The 16,951-nt window shown below is 42.1% G+C and overlaps 2 protein-coding genes across 3 annotated transcripts in view; one reads left to right on the top strand and one right to left on the bottom strand.

Annotated features, from left to right (window-relative positions):
- plekha8 (pleckstrin homology domain containing, family A (phosphoinositide binding specific) member 8) overlaps window positions 1-8,627 on the bottom strand; it is a 32,295-nt gene extending 23,668 nt beyond the window's left edge. The window contains exon 1 of one of the 2 annotated variants that reach the window (XM_034175011.1): window positions 8,461-8,627. In XM_034175011.1, the coding sequence (XP_034030902.1) occupies window positions 8,461-8,500 (40 nt within the window). In that variant the 5' untranslated portion in view covers window positions 8,501-8,627. The remainder of the gene's footprint in view (window positions 1-8,460) is intronic. The other variant, XM_034175010.1, reaches the window with a different exon arrangement.
- Window positions 8,628-8,864: 237 nt separating this feature from the next.
- fkbp14 (FKBP prolyl isomerase 14) lies at window positions 8,865-16,596 on the top strand. Its single transcript, XM_034173564.1, has 4 exons — window positions 8,865-9,165; window positions 15,913-16,064; window positions 16,179-16,306; window positions 16,403-16,596. Exons 1-4 carry the CDS (start codon window positions 8,969-8,971, stop codon window positions 16,559-16,561), a joined length of 636 nt encoding a protein of 211 aa, XP_034029455.1. The 5' UTR covers window positions 8,865-8,968; the 3' UTR covers window positions 16,562-16,596.
- Window positions 16,597-16,951: the final 355 nt, after the last annotated feature.

The raw sequence follows: 16,951 nt of genomic DNA, 5'->3' as shown, positions 1-16,951 counted from the left end.
AAATAAATGTTGCATTTCATTTGAAACTCAAGGTCCCAAAGTCTAGAGGAAGAGTGGAGAAGCACAGAATCCAAGTTGCTTCAAGTCCATTGTGTTAATTTCCAGTCAGTGATGATTTGGGGTGCCATGTCATCTGTTGCTTTTGCAATGGATAGGTGCATGCCAACTACTTTTAAAATGAATAATTTCATGTAAATGACTTCATAATATTCAAATTAAAAGTCTTCTTTATATAAAGCTCATTTAATGGAAATCTGATAAGGCTAATTTAATGGTAATCTGATAATCTGTTTAAAATGTAAGTTGTTTCTGCTTCTCCTTTTTTCCACTCAGGTTTGCCACAGGAGATCCATATCAGATATGCATAATGATCTGGCACACATTTTATGCCAGAAGCCATTCCTGGCACAATTTCACATTACATGGACAATCGACAGGGGTGGCCTTGAACCAGGAACCTTCCATTCTGGAAACAGGTGCACTAACCATTTGGTCACCATGCTGCCTAATAAGCCCTGCTTTACATATCACATTAAAACGTTTTTATTCAGTTAACTTTTGGAAGTGAAACTGAACTCTTATTTCTCATGAATGGTCTTTTTATGTACTGATTAGCGACTACGTTCATTTTTAGGCAGTGGTTATCCATACGTAGCCATATTCATATAGTGAAATTCTATTCGTACGTAGCGTCTGTCTCATTGGTCAATATAGGTCACGTGATCATGAAGACGTACTTCTGGATATATTTGCTATTGATACATAAATTCCTAATCTACATTAACCACAACCACAAATCCTAACCAATAGAAATTGACTATATGAATATGGCCACTATCTTAGTTATTTTAAATCTATTCTCTAGTGCAATACACCAGATTTTTAGCTTTTTATATTAGCCATGTGTAGCATTGTTAACTTATTTTAAATATTGTTATGATGATTCATTTGATTTGATTATTCATCCAATAATGAGAATTATACAAACAAAATATGTAAATCTGACGTAATTAAAAAGGATAATACACAAACCAAAAAATACAAAAATAATAATTATAAAACAAACAAAAAAAAAACCCACTTATTTCCAGTGCGGTCCTTGGTACCACATATTAATATTTCTTGTATTTGTTTTTACTGTTATTTGTCTGTTTTTAGTGATTTGCATTTATGCACCACAATGGAATATGTGTTTTCACTTTATTGTATCATGAATTTTTCAAAGTATACACCTTGGTATGTGCAATAAGTTTTACTAAAATTCTATCAATCAGTTAAGAAACAACTTGTCAGTCGACTATATACACAGTGTATGGACAACACTCCATTGTACGGCTGCATGATATGACCTAAAATTTATATCGCGGTATAAATTTAATCCCTTCACGGTAACGGTATATATCGCGATCTAAACTTAAGTGTAAAATGATGTGTTTCTGAATTAGTCCCTCAGCAAAGGTAAATTGATCAAAATAAATAAATAAAAATGAGAACAAAAAATAAAAACAGATATAATGTAATTTTAAAAACATTTATTGTGCAGATCTCAAAACTACTGGTACAATTTGCCGGAATGTACATCTAAGATGCAAGCCTAGATTTGATGTTTTGGTGAAAGAATTAACTAAATTTATGGTCAGCGAATAAAGTTTTATCTCTTGAACACTAGATGGCACACCTGCTCTGAATACATGAAGCTCTTTCAGGATGGTCACTTCAACTCAACACAAAACCACCAAAACATTTTATAAAAATATACTTAATTTACTTATATTTGAAGTCAGTCTGGGTAAATTCACATTACCTGGCTGATTAATCCGGTTAAAAAAAACCCTTGCATTACTTAACATGGCGCTTTCTCAAATGTTTGATTCAGGTCGCGACAGGGCGTCCGCCTTACCCCAGTGCGTTGGCTGAAATAAACAAACAACGGCTTTACAATTATCAGCGATGAAACAGGCATCTCACAAACTTACATGAACAGCAGTGAGAGTCAATCACTTCAGCTCAGAACACCCCTCTCCGCCATAGCAAACTGGTTCACACACACAGCCGCTTCACAGGGGAGTTTTCCTGGATCGAAAAACTCTGCGGCTGTTATCGAGATTAGTCGGTGGAGTCCAAATCTCTACCGTCGTCCAAAATTATACCATATACCGGGTAAACTGGCTAAACTGTGCAGGTCTACTCCATTGACAGAAGAAACCCTCAGAGAGGCAGCACTGCCACTTTTGTTTGTTTATGTGGTATGACAAGTTGATGAGCTCATTTCAATAGACCCAGTCACCCACGGTGAGACTAAACACCGACAGGAGCCGGTGGGAGCCAGTGGGAGCCAACAGGAGCCGATAGGAAGCCTAATTCCTTTCAACTATGCATGAATAACACTTAAATTCCCATGGAAGTCAACATTCTCCATGTACACAGTCTGAAATATCCCTTATTACTGCTGTAAAATGTTGTAAATTGCTTTTTTAATGGTGGCTTTTGAGTCCCAGATCGGTACTGGCAGTTTACCATTAATGCCCCTCTTAATCATCTTATAATATTTCCTTGCAAGAAATTCTTAGATTAAATTAGATAGAATTTTATTCATCCTTGGGAAGACTCCCTCAGGGAAATTGAGGTCTTGCCATTTGAGGCAATAACCAGTTCCCAATTGGTGGACGGGTGGGGGGCATACCTTTACATCAGTTAATAAGAAATTTGGGGGGGGCAAAATTTTATCATAAATATTTTTCACATCATGACTTCAGGCTATTTGACAATATTTTGCCCTGGCTGGTCTCACTGGCGTCTGCCTGGCGAATGGAGTTTGAGGTTGGGGAACAGCAGTTATAAGGGTTGTTAATGTGTATATTTTGCCTAAATCTTATGTTTTAATATACAATCTGTTTCCATGCTGTTGCACAAAAATGCCTATGTCAAACATTTTTTTCATAACCCTACCTCTGAACCAAAAAGACAAACATAGGTTGAAAAAGGACCAAATTTTGCAGCTCATCTGGAGTTGGTCAATAGAGACAACTTGTGTGAAAGCTTTACTCTAAATTTGTATCTTTCCAACATAACTGATTTATAAATTTTCAGATAAACATCAAATAATTATGGCTACTACTCCATATGCATACTGTACAAGTAAAAAGCCAATAAAACAAAAATATTGATCCAAAATGAAATAAATGTTCAAAGTCGGGTGACTAAAGGACCATCATAACACTTTTGAATTTCAGATTAAGATAAAGGCTGCATAAAAAGTTTTTTCTTTTAAGGGTCAGGTACATAAGAAGATGTAGTATCTTTTCCATGAGAAAAATGTTCACAGTTTATTTGAATGTTAGACTTAGATCATTTTGATGCACAGATGAAGAACATGTGAGATAATTTGTAACAAAGTGTTGCATTTTATGTCTTCAAAAAACAGACTTTTTAATTATGATTATTTTTAATTCCAATATGAAATAATTTGAAATGGAATGTACTGATTTATAATCACTATTTGATTCAAATTTTTTTGTTCTTCTTTTACATGTAGCTGTATATTTGTGAATAACAAACACTTCTGAGATTTAAGCAGACGTTAAAAAAGGTTTAAAAATTTGAGTCACAAAATAACCAGTGCAAAAGGTGCTCTTAAGGTAGGTAATGATGATGTTGATGATCTCTCTTTTAGGGAGCGGTAATTAATGATTTATGAGTGTGGGGGGAGGGGAAAGGGGGCAGAGGAGCTTTGAAATCCACCCCCCCCCCACTCCAACACAAATCATAATCAGCCACCCCTCCCTGAGACTCAAGGTTACCCTATGTGAAACCATTATATATATATATATATATATATATATATATATATATATATATATATGAAATCGCAGTGAAAGCCACCTCTCTGAGATTTTGCGAGATTTTGTGGGATCTGAAACCTCAATAGGGTGAATTGATTGCCAGTTATGGAGAGTGTTGTGAGACTCTGTTGCCGTCTCACCCAATCGAAAAATTTTTTGGACTTTGAAAGCTTGCATCTGGTGAATTCTGGAGGGGTTTAAACTAAAATTTCTCCAGATTTGAAATCCCCCCCAAACTCTGTGAATTTAAATCCCCCCCAATGTCATGATATGAAATCAGACCCCAACTCCCCTTGATAAATAATGACCGCTCCCTTAGTGTCTTAAGGTGTGCTGACATTTGATGCATGCACTTGCACACACATCATTGTGATGATCCCACCGGCTGTGTTCCCAGCTGGACGCCATGCATTGTTCCAGTGACTGCCACGCGCTGAGTGCTGGACGCTGCTTATATAAAATAATTATTTCGTAGCGGATTAATCATTTCCTCTGCAAGTTGGCTGCTAATCACTTCCTGAGTCACAGAGTGCTCCAGCCGGAGCCATTCACACATGGAATGAGCTGGAGAAAGCATTTGGAGCCATCTAAAAAGGTAATTATTTGTCATGTCTACATTGTCATGGCTTGATAAAACAGTTGCATGTTCTTTCCTTCTTGTGTACAGCTCTGAAAGTATGTTTATGATAAATTTAACATCTCGTTACAATAGTTCAGACGAGCTGCACTCTGGTGTGATCTGCTGATGCAACCACTCACTCTGTTCACTTCTTCTTTACTCCACTTGACAAACTGCACGTAGTGACATTTATGCATGAAAGATTTTTTGAACATTTCAAAATTCTCTCTGCACAACTGCACACGCCAACGACCCTCTTGCGTTCAATCTGCACCCGTTAAAGATGAGTTTACTCTCTTGCACAACACAGAGCGTGCAACTGCGTGCATCAAAGTCGTGCAAGTGTCAGTGGGCCTTTACACATAACGAAAAGTCACAAATACCACAAATCTAAATTCATTGCCGAGGATCATGATTCAGGGCAGAGGCATCACGCACCGTCATGTACTGTCGTGACCTGTTACCACTCGTTACAATTAATGGCACGAATTGCTGCCGAATCATCACAAATCATTACGCACAGTCATGAATATTGTCCCTCACTGTTGCACACCATTGCGAATCATCACGTAAACACGCATGACAGTTTGTGTCAGTTCTTGACAGCTTTCTTGTTGATTCGTGACAGTTTGGGCTCCTAGACTCATCAAGAATACACTAAGAATACTGTTACACTTTATTACAAATCACCACTAATCACCACATATGGACACATTCAGTTGCGATCTCCATGAATCAAGGGTGATTTGTGACATTCGTGGAAGATTTTTTTTGGCAGCCAAAAACATGCTCCATGAATATCACGAATGTCACGAACCAACAAGCGCTGGTAACTAGTGATGGGATGAACAACACTGGTGCGTCAGCACTGTGCCGAGCACACAAGAGTGAAACCCCGTATTGGTGCGTGTATCGCTTTAAGAAAAAAAATCACGTGACTGATACAGGAATTATGTCATTCAGCTGTGCCGTGCCAAATTGCATTTATGAGGAAACAAACTGTATCGACATGTTACGGATTTGTTGGATGGATTTTTGCTTGCCCTCACCTTGTTCCACTGACTTCATGGATCGTTCAAAGACGTTTCCCCAGTCTGGAATAATTTTGATCTTTTGACGCCAAATAAGATTGCATATGTTTGTACTCCTTTACAATACTGGAAGAATAACCAGAAAACACATCCACACCTTTATCAACTCGCACTGAAATTTTTATGCTCAACATCTTCATCTGTACCCTGTGAAAGAATTTTTTCTAAGGCAGGGGAACTGGTGTGTAAGAGGAGAAATCGCCTTGGAGCAAAGACACTTCAGAAACCTTTATTCCTCAATAAAAATGCATAAATGAATCTATTTTTAGTCTTTTATTTCATATGCTTTAACACTCAAGTTAACAAATTTCCATACATATGTTACAAATTTAACTCTAAATTTTATTACAGACAAATTTGCTATATTTTACAAACCAACATTTAGCATTTACACAAACAAGGTTTTAAGCAAATTTTAAACTCTTTTTGTGTGGAGAAAAGATTATGTTGTTTTGCCACTGTCTTAAAGTAACCCTAATGATGTACTTATTATTATTACACTAATTGCACGAATTTGTTTTTGTAGCCACTAACGACTGGGAGTGAAGCATGCTGGGGTCATTCTGAACTGGGAGTGAAGAGCTGGGGTCATTATGTTTTTGCAAGAGGAAATAACTTTCAGATGCCTGTTGATTAAAGGAATTATGTGCGCCTGGGAGTTTGAGATGGCCACTCACCCTCCCTTCGCGCACACACTAGAAAAGAGGGGGCAGAGCCATGCTCCGATAGAGTCTGCTGCGGGTTACGTACGAACGCCCAGCCGGTTGACAAGCGCACTCTGCCGAAGGTGTTGGCTCTCCACCTTAAAGGCGTCACGGTAAGAGAGAAAGAGATATTTTATGCGCTGCAACCACTTGTGTTTGATGTAACTGCTTTTGTGGGGAATAAATATACGCCTGTTTGTTCTAGCAAAATGCAGTCTGTGTGATCATTTCTGTGTGCCGATCTGACCGAACCTTGTTACAAAACACTTTTCATGAACAGCTTAATTCGACACACAAATTGAGCACATGAAATTATGCAATGATGAGATCATATTTTAAATCGAGGACTGGCGATTAACTATTTCACAGGCTGATGTTGCGTTTGCAGCACGTTAGCTTTTCCATCTTATTTTCATTTTATTTACCTGCAATGATTTTATAACTACTGCAGGGGTCACTATTGAGCAACCAACACAGTGTCAATACAGTGTCAATACAGTCTGTGTAGTGTGTCAATACACTCCTTGAGGTATCATCATCCCATCACTACTGGTAAAACTATTCAGATATGTCAAATGTCACGAATGTGCCACGAATGACGGAAACATGACATTTGTAACGCATCGTGCCTACGTGTAAATGCAGCATTAAACAGATAAGAGATTATGTATAATATGCAGAAGCATAGGACCTTCCAGTTTGACGTTAATATACTAACAGCTTTTGTAACTTCAATATAGACCTATAACTTTTTCTGCCCACTGTCATGATAGGATGATTTTGGAATCCTAACCCTAACTCAAAATTCTATTTGAAAACTAGGGAGATTTTGTATGCTAACGTCACCAAAAGCTTTTTACAATATAATACATATACAACTTGATTCTAGGCCTCCTATCGGCTCCTATTGGCTCGCACCGGCTCCTGTCGGTGTTTAGTCGCACCGAGAGGGAAAGCATTAACCCCACCGGGGTCGACACCGTCGTATACGACGGCTAAGACCAAGCTTTACTAAATTATAAATAACTTTTTAATGATATGAGATAGAAACTTACTTTTTGTTTTGCTGAAAAGTTAACTCCGTGGACTTTCGAGCCAGCCATTGACCATCTTTGTACTCCTCATAGAAGCTGTGTGATGACGTGCGTAATGTCAGTGTCCAATCGGAATTGGTTCACCATCACATGGGTTTCCAAAATCCAAATCGTAGGGCAGATTTACCTCACGCGAAAAGCCAAAGATCATTTTCAGGAGTGATATGTTACTAGTTGGCCCGTTTGAATAACCCCCTGGGTGCTCCAATGAGTACATACTATTAGTACAAACTCAGTGCGCCCTGCACCATTACGCACAGCGATCAGTGAAAGCAGGAGCAGACAGAGAGCCTCTGATGACAATCTCACGTGCTCAAACAAAGAGTGTGCAACTATCAGGATTGCTCCACTAGTTTGCATGTGAATGTTACTGGATAACTCTGTTGCTTTCTCTGCGTAAAGCACTGTTTACCATATCAATGGACAACAAAACGCATAGACCATTTTGTATATATTGTTCAAAATGTGCATTTGTGTTTATTGTTTGAACATTTTTGTTGTACAGTCTTTCACACAAGACCTCAAATTACCTTTATAAAGTGTCAAAACAGTTGTTTATTATAGTTTGCTGTGTGTTTTGAATAAATGTGTGTGGAAAATTATTTTTTGTCTTATTTTTTCCTTGCCTATTTTTGATTGTAAACCTTTATTACACTTACAAAACACAACAAAAACATATATATTCTGAAAGCACAGGTTGTCCTGAAAAAAAGAGACATAAATCCTGATTGTAGGATGCAGGGAGAGCTGTTAATAGCAATAATAAAACATTTACGCCAGGTGAGTGAGTGAACTGTCCAAAAAATGCATCTGTCTTTAACCCTAAAAACTTGAGTTACTCCTGGCCGGTTCCTGGCACAGTGATCACTTGGAGGAGAAGCAACTCCTTTGATAAAGAATATAAACGTCTTGAAATTGTGACTATTTTTGGAGTACTTTAAACGAATTTTTCGGTTATTTCTATGAAGCTCAGAAAGGTGACGCGGGTGTTAGCTCGCGTTAGCTCGGCTGCTGCTTGTATTAAAACTACAAAGTGCGGTACCACGCTAGCTAATCTCTTTAGAACGAAAATTACAGCGTTTAAGTGACGACGTACAGCAACTGACTTACCGCTTATATAATTAGTCCACTTATAAAGCATTCCCTCCATCGTTTAATCATCTATTTTTTTTGTTCATTGCTAGTTTCTCAGAGGAAGATACGATGCACAGCTGATTACAGCGACTCTACGGGCCTCGACGTGATTTCTGGAGTAACGTCTTCGATTTTGCATTTCAACTACGATGATAGAAGTGCGTAAACGTTCGTGAATTCGAGTCTGAGCGTTTAGGAGAGAATTAGCGTCACACCGCCCACCTTTACGTCAACAACGTCAACTATTGTGGGTGTGGTTTGAAATGATGGAACGATAGCGCACCAATAATATGAAAAAATTAAGATACTGGGGCGGGATTAAGAGCTATTTTCTCCAATCGTAACTGGGAGGAAGGCACATCGCAGTAGCCACACAGACAGCGCGTTTGTTTCCGAAGTTGGTTGCCACGTAGTTGGAATCGGAAGGAATGATTCAGTTTAGATTTTTGAGAATTGTAGGATTTAGTGAGGTTTCATTGTCGAAATGATTCTGTTTGCTGTTTGTTTGATGCTGCCCTCGTTGTTTGTGTACGTAAAAGGTGGGAAGCTTCCTGAGCTAGAAGTTCAAATTGAAGTTATCCACAAACCCTTCATATGTAGCCGCAAGTCAAAATATGGAGACATGCTTCTTGTTCATTACGAAGGATTTTTGGAGAGTAATGCCACCATGTTTCATTCCAGGTAATTTAGAAAGACTACCATAATAATGCTGTATGTGTCTGTTTTTCCATTTTTTGCCTTGACATCTCAACAATAATTAAATCAAGGGTGTCACATTGTGCCCCAGGGGCCAGATAAAGCCTTTAAGCTCGCAGATTATGGTCTTCTGTGTGTATCATCAAATATAACCTGCATAGTGCACGTTTTTAGCTGACACGCATTATGTTAAACCATTATCTTCCCTGCCATATCCATAGGTGCATTTTTTTTCTAAATGTTGCAACAATTTATAGGTTAAAGGTTATGGGTTAAAACTGCAGCATTCTTTGTCAGACAGCACCAGAACCATACCAGCGGGGCCAAGTGGATAGTGCAGAAGGTTCCTGGTGTCGCACACCGAATGGTCCGCCCCTAAAAATCGGTCCTCCTTTTGCATCTGCGCATGCGTCATTTCGGACCACAGCAGCACGTCTGAGACGGAGTCTCTTCACCCAAAGCAATCAAATGGATTAATGGGATTATTAACCTTCAGATGACAAAGGTAAAACCTCTTAAATCATTCTAAAGTCAGTTTTAAGCAGAAACGAGGAGAAATTTTGTTACGCTTTGAAATAACCGACGCGCAGTGAACACATCAGCTAGCAGCTCGTTTAGCAGTGGCGCACTGATCACTTCCACCACCTTTTATGAAGAAATAATGCTGAATTTATGTGGAAATGATTGTTGTACAAAAGCTTCAGATATCTGAACATGAACACGAATGAAGTACTCTGACATAGCAACCGAGGCAGAAGAACGTGGCTGGCATGCTCAGGTGCTTCCGGTTGAGGTCGGGTGTAGAGGATTTATTGCCGCATCCACAACTAAGTTTGTTAAGAGAATGGGAGTACGGGGACAGGCATTCCAACAGGCCATGAAATCACTGTCAGAGGCTGCTGAACGAAGCAGCAGCTGGCTATGGCTCAAGAGAGAGGACCCCAACTGAGACCTGGAAAATGACCATCAGGAGTATAGCAGAGGGGGCACACCTGGGACACCAGGTGGCACCGCTGAGCCGTCTGGAGGTGTCGTGGGCCTTTCAGCGAAACACAGATGAAGGAGGGTACCCACCTGAACACCCAAATGAAGCGATTACCCCTACCCCATTCTAAACCAAGTGCTGATTATCTAAGGGATTGTACGATCTAGTCCTGTAAGCTCAACCTTCGCTGAGATAGATGATGACGAGTGCAGTTTGAAGCAGAAACGAGGTGTTAATCCATGAGGGGCGACCGATTTTTAGGGGGACTGTTCGGTCAGCGACGCCGGTTCAAACCCCACCCCACATAATGTGGAATTGCATCAGGAAGGCCATCTGGCGAAAACCTGTGCCAATTCAACATGCAGATCTACTTAGGATTTGCTGTGGCAACCCCAAGTGCAAACAAGGGAGCAGCTGAAGGGACTTACGTATTTGGACCCGAACCATATCAGAATTGTGCTTCTGACCAAGACTTCTGGAAGTGTTCAAAGCGATAGGCCAGAATTCAAAGTATTGTTCACATTCCCAGGTATTTCATGGTGACACACAACACCAGACTTGACTTAACTATGTATTTCACAGAAATTAAACCCTCATCCTCACCCTAATCCATTTAACATGACAGCTGAGACATCAGGTTTAGAGTCTCTTTCCGACATCAGAAGGGTGCATTGCCCTTCCAGAAATGGCGGTCAGATTAGGGAGTACAAAAAAAAGAACAACCTGTTATGTGCAGACGCAGGTTGAGGAGCGGACCAACGTCTGACCGAACCCAGCGCTAAATAACCAGAAAGCGGTTCCACAAACAAAATGATTTTATTTCCCCTCAGTGCAATAATTAGTGTACAACATAAATATTGGGTTTGTCTGGCGGAGTGAAGGACGGCGCGCTCTCCAGCGCCCAAAAGGATCGAAACCTCGGCGCTTCTGGACTCAGATTCACCGCCAAACACCCCCCAGGTGGACACGACAAACTGACTCTGTGAAGGATGGAAAAGGTGAGGTAAGTCAGAGCTACAGCAAATATCTTTCAGAGGCACACACTATCAGCAACACATTCAGGTCTGAATTTAAGCTTTATGTAAATGAGCAGCTTCTCACAACAGGTGGAGGATCATCAGTCCGTACGCCACGGCAGTGAGAAGCAAACTGCACAATTCTCATCAATGTTCAAATATACTGCGTAACAAAATGCCAAATTACTATTAACGATCATTCAGACAATAATCACCTCTGATGTGTGCTGACAGCATGTGTCCCTCACCCGTCCTCCTTCACAGGCACGATGTGTCAAACCCTGGCGCGGCCCTCAGCGTCTCACAAACGAACGTCACAAGGTCGAGTTCCCGGCCATTCTGCTTGAACCACTCATGGCTTAAATGCAAAACGCCATCTCATTATCTGCTTCAGCTGAAAGTCTTTAAGTTTACACGTGAGCATCATCCACAGGTGCTGCGAGTCAGTAGGCCTGCACATAAACATCCTCCACAGGTGCAGCTAATAATGCTGATGAGGGTGAAGGACTCTTCTGCCAGCACCTTCTCCACAGACAAAAACCAGTTTGCATACCACCTGGAGAGCAAAGAAAAGAAAACAACACAAAAACATCCAGCCAAACCCCCCAACACACAACAGTACCCCCCCATCAACGGGAAGCCCCCCGGCAACCGAACAGACCACGCCCGAGAACAACACCTCCCTCCGGGGTCCATGACAGAAAGCAAACGGCAGGACAGGGCACCGCGGCTGGAAGGCCGGCTGGCATCAACAAAAACCCCAAAAAGTCCCATATACAACCCAACATAGAAGAAAAATACAAAACCCACCCAAACCCTCCCCAGGGGACCGTCCCATCCAACCCCGGGAAGAAAAGAAAAACTCCCAAATGTAATAACACAGCCCCAACAACACAATACAAACAAATTCACAAAGAAAAATAACAAACAACCCCCCCAGAACGATATGCAGAACCCCCCCCCCCCCCCAGAAGACCTTTACCGCCAGTTCCAGGAGAGAACAACCAAAACCGGAATCTTACAGCGGTCCCCAGGTTTACACGGAGGAACAGCGCCCCCCAGAGGACCATACCATCAACCCCAGGAGGTACCCTCCCCACAACCCAGGAACCCCAGACCCGGCCACACTTGGTTAATCGGCCCCACAATCAATTCCCCCCCAGAGGACCGTCCCATCGACCCTGGAGGTGGAACCTGGAAGGAAACATAACAACACAAAAATCCAACCCCCGGCGGACTTCATTAAAACACCCCGGGGGCAAAATAAAACAACTGTCAAACCCTGTTGCACCCCGAAAGACCCCATACCACTCCCAGAGCCTATCGTTAGCCCAATTTTGGCGAACGGCACAAACTACTAAGCTGGGGAAGGAAACAGGAAAAACTAACCCGGTCCCATCCCCGAAGCGCAGCGGAAAACCGGAAAGACGTCCGGTGCCCCAACCCAACCATACCACCAGCCTATCGGGAGGGGTGGAACTACCGAAATGGCGAACGGCAACAGATCGGCCCACCACTCCGACTGAGGTATGTTCCCGCTGCACCACACCCCGGTAACACCAATGACGAACGGTCAAAGGCCCACCGGGGCTGGAGAGGAACCGGGCCCTAACCAAACCCCAAAAAACGCCCCTGACAACCCCCCCCCCCCCCCCTAGGTGCAGAGGTCTTCTGAGAAACGCTCAGCGTGACCAACCTGCACCACCCCACAACCCAAAAGACAAAACGGTCTCAGAGCAATGTGAGGTTGGGGTTAGGGAAGCAGGGAAATAAAAAACAACAAAACAAAATAACCCAATCCTCAAACAAAAATGACCTAACTTCAAATAATGATTACCTGAGTCCAGCTGAGCTCCGAACCGCCAGTCGTTCACTCCACCAGAACCGCCTCTAAATCCCCAAACAATTTATAACCCCTTACATGAAAACAAAAACAGCCCAAATAACTAAACAACCAAAGGGGTTTTTTTTTGTTTTTATTTGTGTGTCCATTTTTATGCCTGTCCCAGAACACCTGGAGATACGTCATCACTATCTTTCTTGACGCTTATGTGACCGGGACAATATGGCGGCTTCAGCTCGTCCGAGCTGCATGGGCTCATCCGCAAGAGGAGCCAGAGGTCCCGTCAGAGGAGTCTCAGTTGGGTGAAGAAGAGGCAGCCCAGATCTGTGTCGGGGAAAGCCCCGAGACGAAAAAACCCGCTCTGATGTCCGTCCTCTCTCGCGTCCACGCTCCTTTATCCGATCATCTAGACGAATAACCAAAGATATTAGTTCATCTAAATCTTTTGGTTCATCACGGACTGCTAGCTCGTCTTTTAATGGATCGTTCAAACCATCTACAAACACTCCTCTTAAAGCTGCGGCATTCCAACCGGATTGGGCAACGGTATTTGTTTTCACCGGATGGTCAAAAACCAAGCGGAACTCCCGAGAGAAATCCTTAAAGGATCCTAACAATGGAGAGTTATTACTCCACAACGCAGTGACCCAAGCTAAAGCGTCACCTCGGAGCAAATTTGTCACATATGAGGCACGACTACCATCAGAAGAGAAGGAAGCCGGTCGCTGAGCAAAAACCAGAGAACATTGCATCAAAAACGGAGCACGGGCTTCAACGTTTCCCGCATAAGGCTCCGGATGACAAATGATTGGTTCGGAAGCCGAATCTCTGGGTGACGGAGTTATCTGCACCGGTATCGATGCTGGAGCAGCAGGAAGCGGAACGGCTTGCGCTGCAAGCTCCGTAACGCGGGCATCTGTTTGTTTAATTTGGTTTGCGAGATGCTGTAATTGCTCCCATATTTTCTCCAAGTGTTCTTGAACTCTTTCGGCAAACGGAACCGCTTCTGCCGCTGGGTCCATTTTGGAATGGCCGGGAACTACTGTTATGTGCAGACGCAGGTTGAGGAGCGGACCAACGTCTGACCGAACCCAGCACTAAATAACCAGAAAGCGGTTCCACAAACAAAATGATTTTATTTCCCCTCAGTGCAATAATTAGTGTACAACATAAATATTGGGTTTGTCTGGCGGAGTGAAGGACGGCGCGCTCTCCAGCGCCCAAAAGGATCGAAGCCTCGGCGCTTCTGGACTCAGATTCACCGCCAAACACCCCCCAGGTGGACACGACAAACTGACTCTGTGAAGGACGGAAAAGTTGAGGTAAGTCAACAGAGCTACAGCAAATATCTTTCAGAGGCACACACTATCAGCAACACATTCAGGTCTGAATTTAAGCTTTATGTAAATGAGCAGCTTCTCACAACAGGTGGAGGATCATCAGTCCGTACGCCACGGCAGTGAGAAGCAAACTGCACAATTCTCATCAATGTTCAAATATACTGTGTAACAAAATGCCAAATTACTATTAACGATCATTCAGACAATAATCACCTCTGATGTGTGCTGACAGCATGTGTCCCTCACCCGTCCTCCTTCACAGGCGCGATGTGTCAAACCCTGGCGCGGTCCTCAGTGTCTCACAAACGAACGTCACAAGGTCGAGTTCCCGGCCATTCTGCTTGAACCACTCATGGCTTAAATGCAGAACGCCATCTCATTATCTGCTTCAGCTGAAAGTCTTTAAGTTTACACGTGAGCATCATCCACAGGTGCTGCGAGTCAGTAGGCCTGCACGTAAACATCCTCCACAGGTGCAGCTAATAATGCTGATGAGGGTGAAGGACTCTTCTGCCAGCACCTTCTCCACAGACAAAAACCAGTTTGCATACTACCTGGAGAGCAAAGAAAAGAAAACAACACAAAAACATCCAGCCAAACCCCCCAACACACAACACAACCTGATTTTTGTCCAACTTTGCAAACTGAATAGAACACACCCAGCATTGAGTGTAACCATTCATTCACTTGTGTTTCAATACCAGAGACGGCCAAATCAAAAAACTTTTTTTTTTCTTCTGCTCCCTCTGATTGGAATGTCCTCCAATCTGAACTGAAACTGTCTGGGTTGATTTCTTTGAACGCCTTCCGGTCTATCTTAAGAGACTGCAAACGGATTTCTTTTGCACATTGCCGTGTTACTAAATTATTGATTGTTTTATCCTATTCCTCGTTGCAATGACTAAGCTGATTGTTTTTTTCTGTATATTGCTTGTATTTTATTTGTTGTTGATGTTCTCATGACGATGTTAACCTGCCTATCATGACATGTGCTGCTTCCTTTCTTGGCCAGAATCACCCTTGTAAAACATGTTTCTATCTCAATGGGCTTTTTATCTGGTTAAATTACTGTTGCTGATGTAATAAGACATTTAACACCTACCTATTGGTGTGGACTAAGAAACTGTTTAAATTTATTTCATTTATATAGTGCCAAATCACAACAAAGTTGCCTCAAGGCGCTTCACACAAGCAAGGTCTAACCTTACCAATCCCTAGAGCAAGCACAGAGGCAACAGTGGTAAGGAAACACAGGTTCAGAAATATGGTTATAGCAAGGATTTTGAAACATTCTGAAACAGTGTTTGATGTCATTAATTTTCGGCACAGATTAAATGTTTTGTTATTATCTCCAGCTATGTGCTCTCTATTCTATAATTCCAGTATTAGTTTTCTGTTGTATAGTTCATCCTGTATTACCACCACTGGATTAACATGTTCCGTATTATGAGAGAATGACTGCGTCCTCATTTTGTGTCTTTGTGGTATCAAGTCTGTGTTTACTGGATTTTTCCTGAAAGAACACTGCATCTTTGTGTCTGTTGACAGTCGCAAACAAGGGGACCAGAAACCAGTATGGTTCACTCTCGGGATCAGAGAAGTGCTCAAGGGTTGGGACAAGGGTCTGCAGGACATGTGCGCAGGAGAGCGCAGGAAACTTACCGTCCCTCCATCTCTGGCTTATGGCAAAGAGGGAAAAGGTAATATGGATTGCCTCAATTATAAAAAAAGTACACGGAAATTCACATACTGCATGTTGCACACAGTTTTCTTTGGATTGGATACTACTGAGTCGCCCTTTTGGATGTTCATAGGAAAAATTCCTCCAAGCAGCACCCTCATTTTTGACGTTGAGCTCATGGAGATCCGAAACGGCCCCCGCTCACACGAGTCTTTCCGGGAGATGGACCTAAATGATGACTGGAAACTCTCCAGGCTAGAGGTGTGAATTGTGCTAGCTTTATAGCTTTATTTTTTTAATGCTGCAAAAACATACTTATATTTTAATGCATTTCATGACATTTTGTCTACATTACAGGTGAAAGAGTATCTGAGGAAGGAATTTGAGAAACATGGATACTTGCCCAATGACACAAATCATGAAGTGATGGTAGATGATATCTTCAAGAATGAAGATGAAGACAAAGATGGTTTTATATCTGTCAGGGAATTCACCTACCAACATGATGAACTCTAAAAGACAGGACCCCCACCCAATTGTTTTTAGTTTTTGTGCCCTGTGCAGAAAAAATCGTTATCAAAAGTAATTGCTTTTTTTTTTTTTTTGTCTGTGTGTGGCCCTGCGACAAACTGACGTTCTGTCCAGCGTGTACCCCACCTCACACACTGTGACTGCTGTGATAGGCTCCAGCACCCCCATGACCGTCAATTGGAGTAAGTGGGTATAGAAAATGGATGAATGGAATTATTTATGGAAGCAAATTCTTTGGAAAATGTGAAACCTCAGATTCTGAAAATACAATTATTTGCTTCCCCTGGACACCTCGCTGGAGAGGTGTTCCGGGCACGTCCCATCGGGAAGAGGCCTGGGGAAGACCCAGGACACGCTGGAGGGACTACATCTCTC

The sequence above is a fragment of the Thalassophryne amazonica genome, chromosome 7 (assembly GCF_902500255.1).
Source record: "Thalassophryne amazonica chromosome 7, fThaAma1.1, whole genome shotgun sequence".
Taxonomy (NCBI): domain Eukaryota; kingdom Metazoa; phylum Chordata; class Actinopteri; order Batrachoidiformes; family Batrachoididae; genus Thalassophryne; species Thalassophryne amazonica.
Note: the sequence above shows the minus strand (reverse complement) of the source record. Positions and strands in the feature narration are given on the sequence as shown.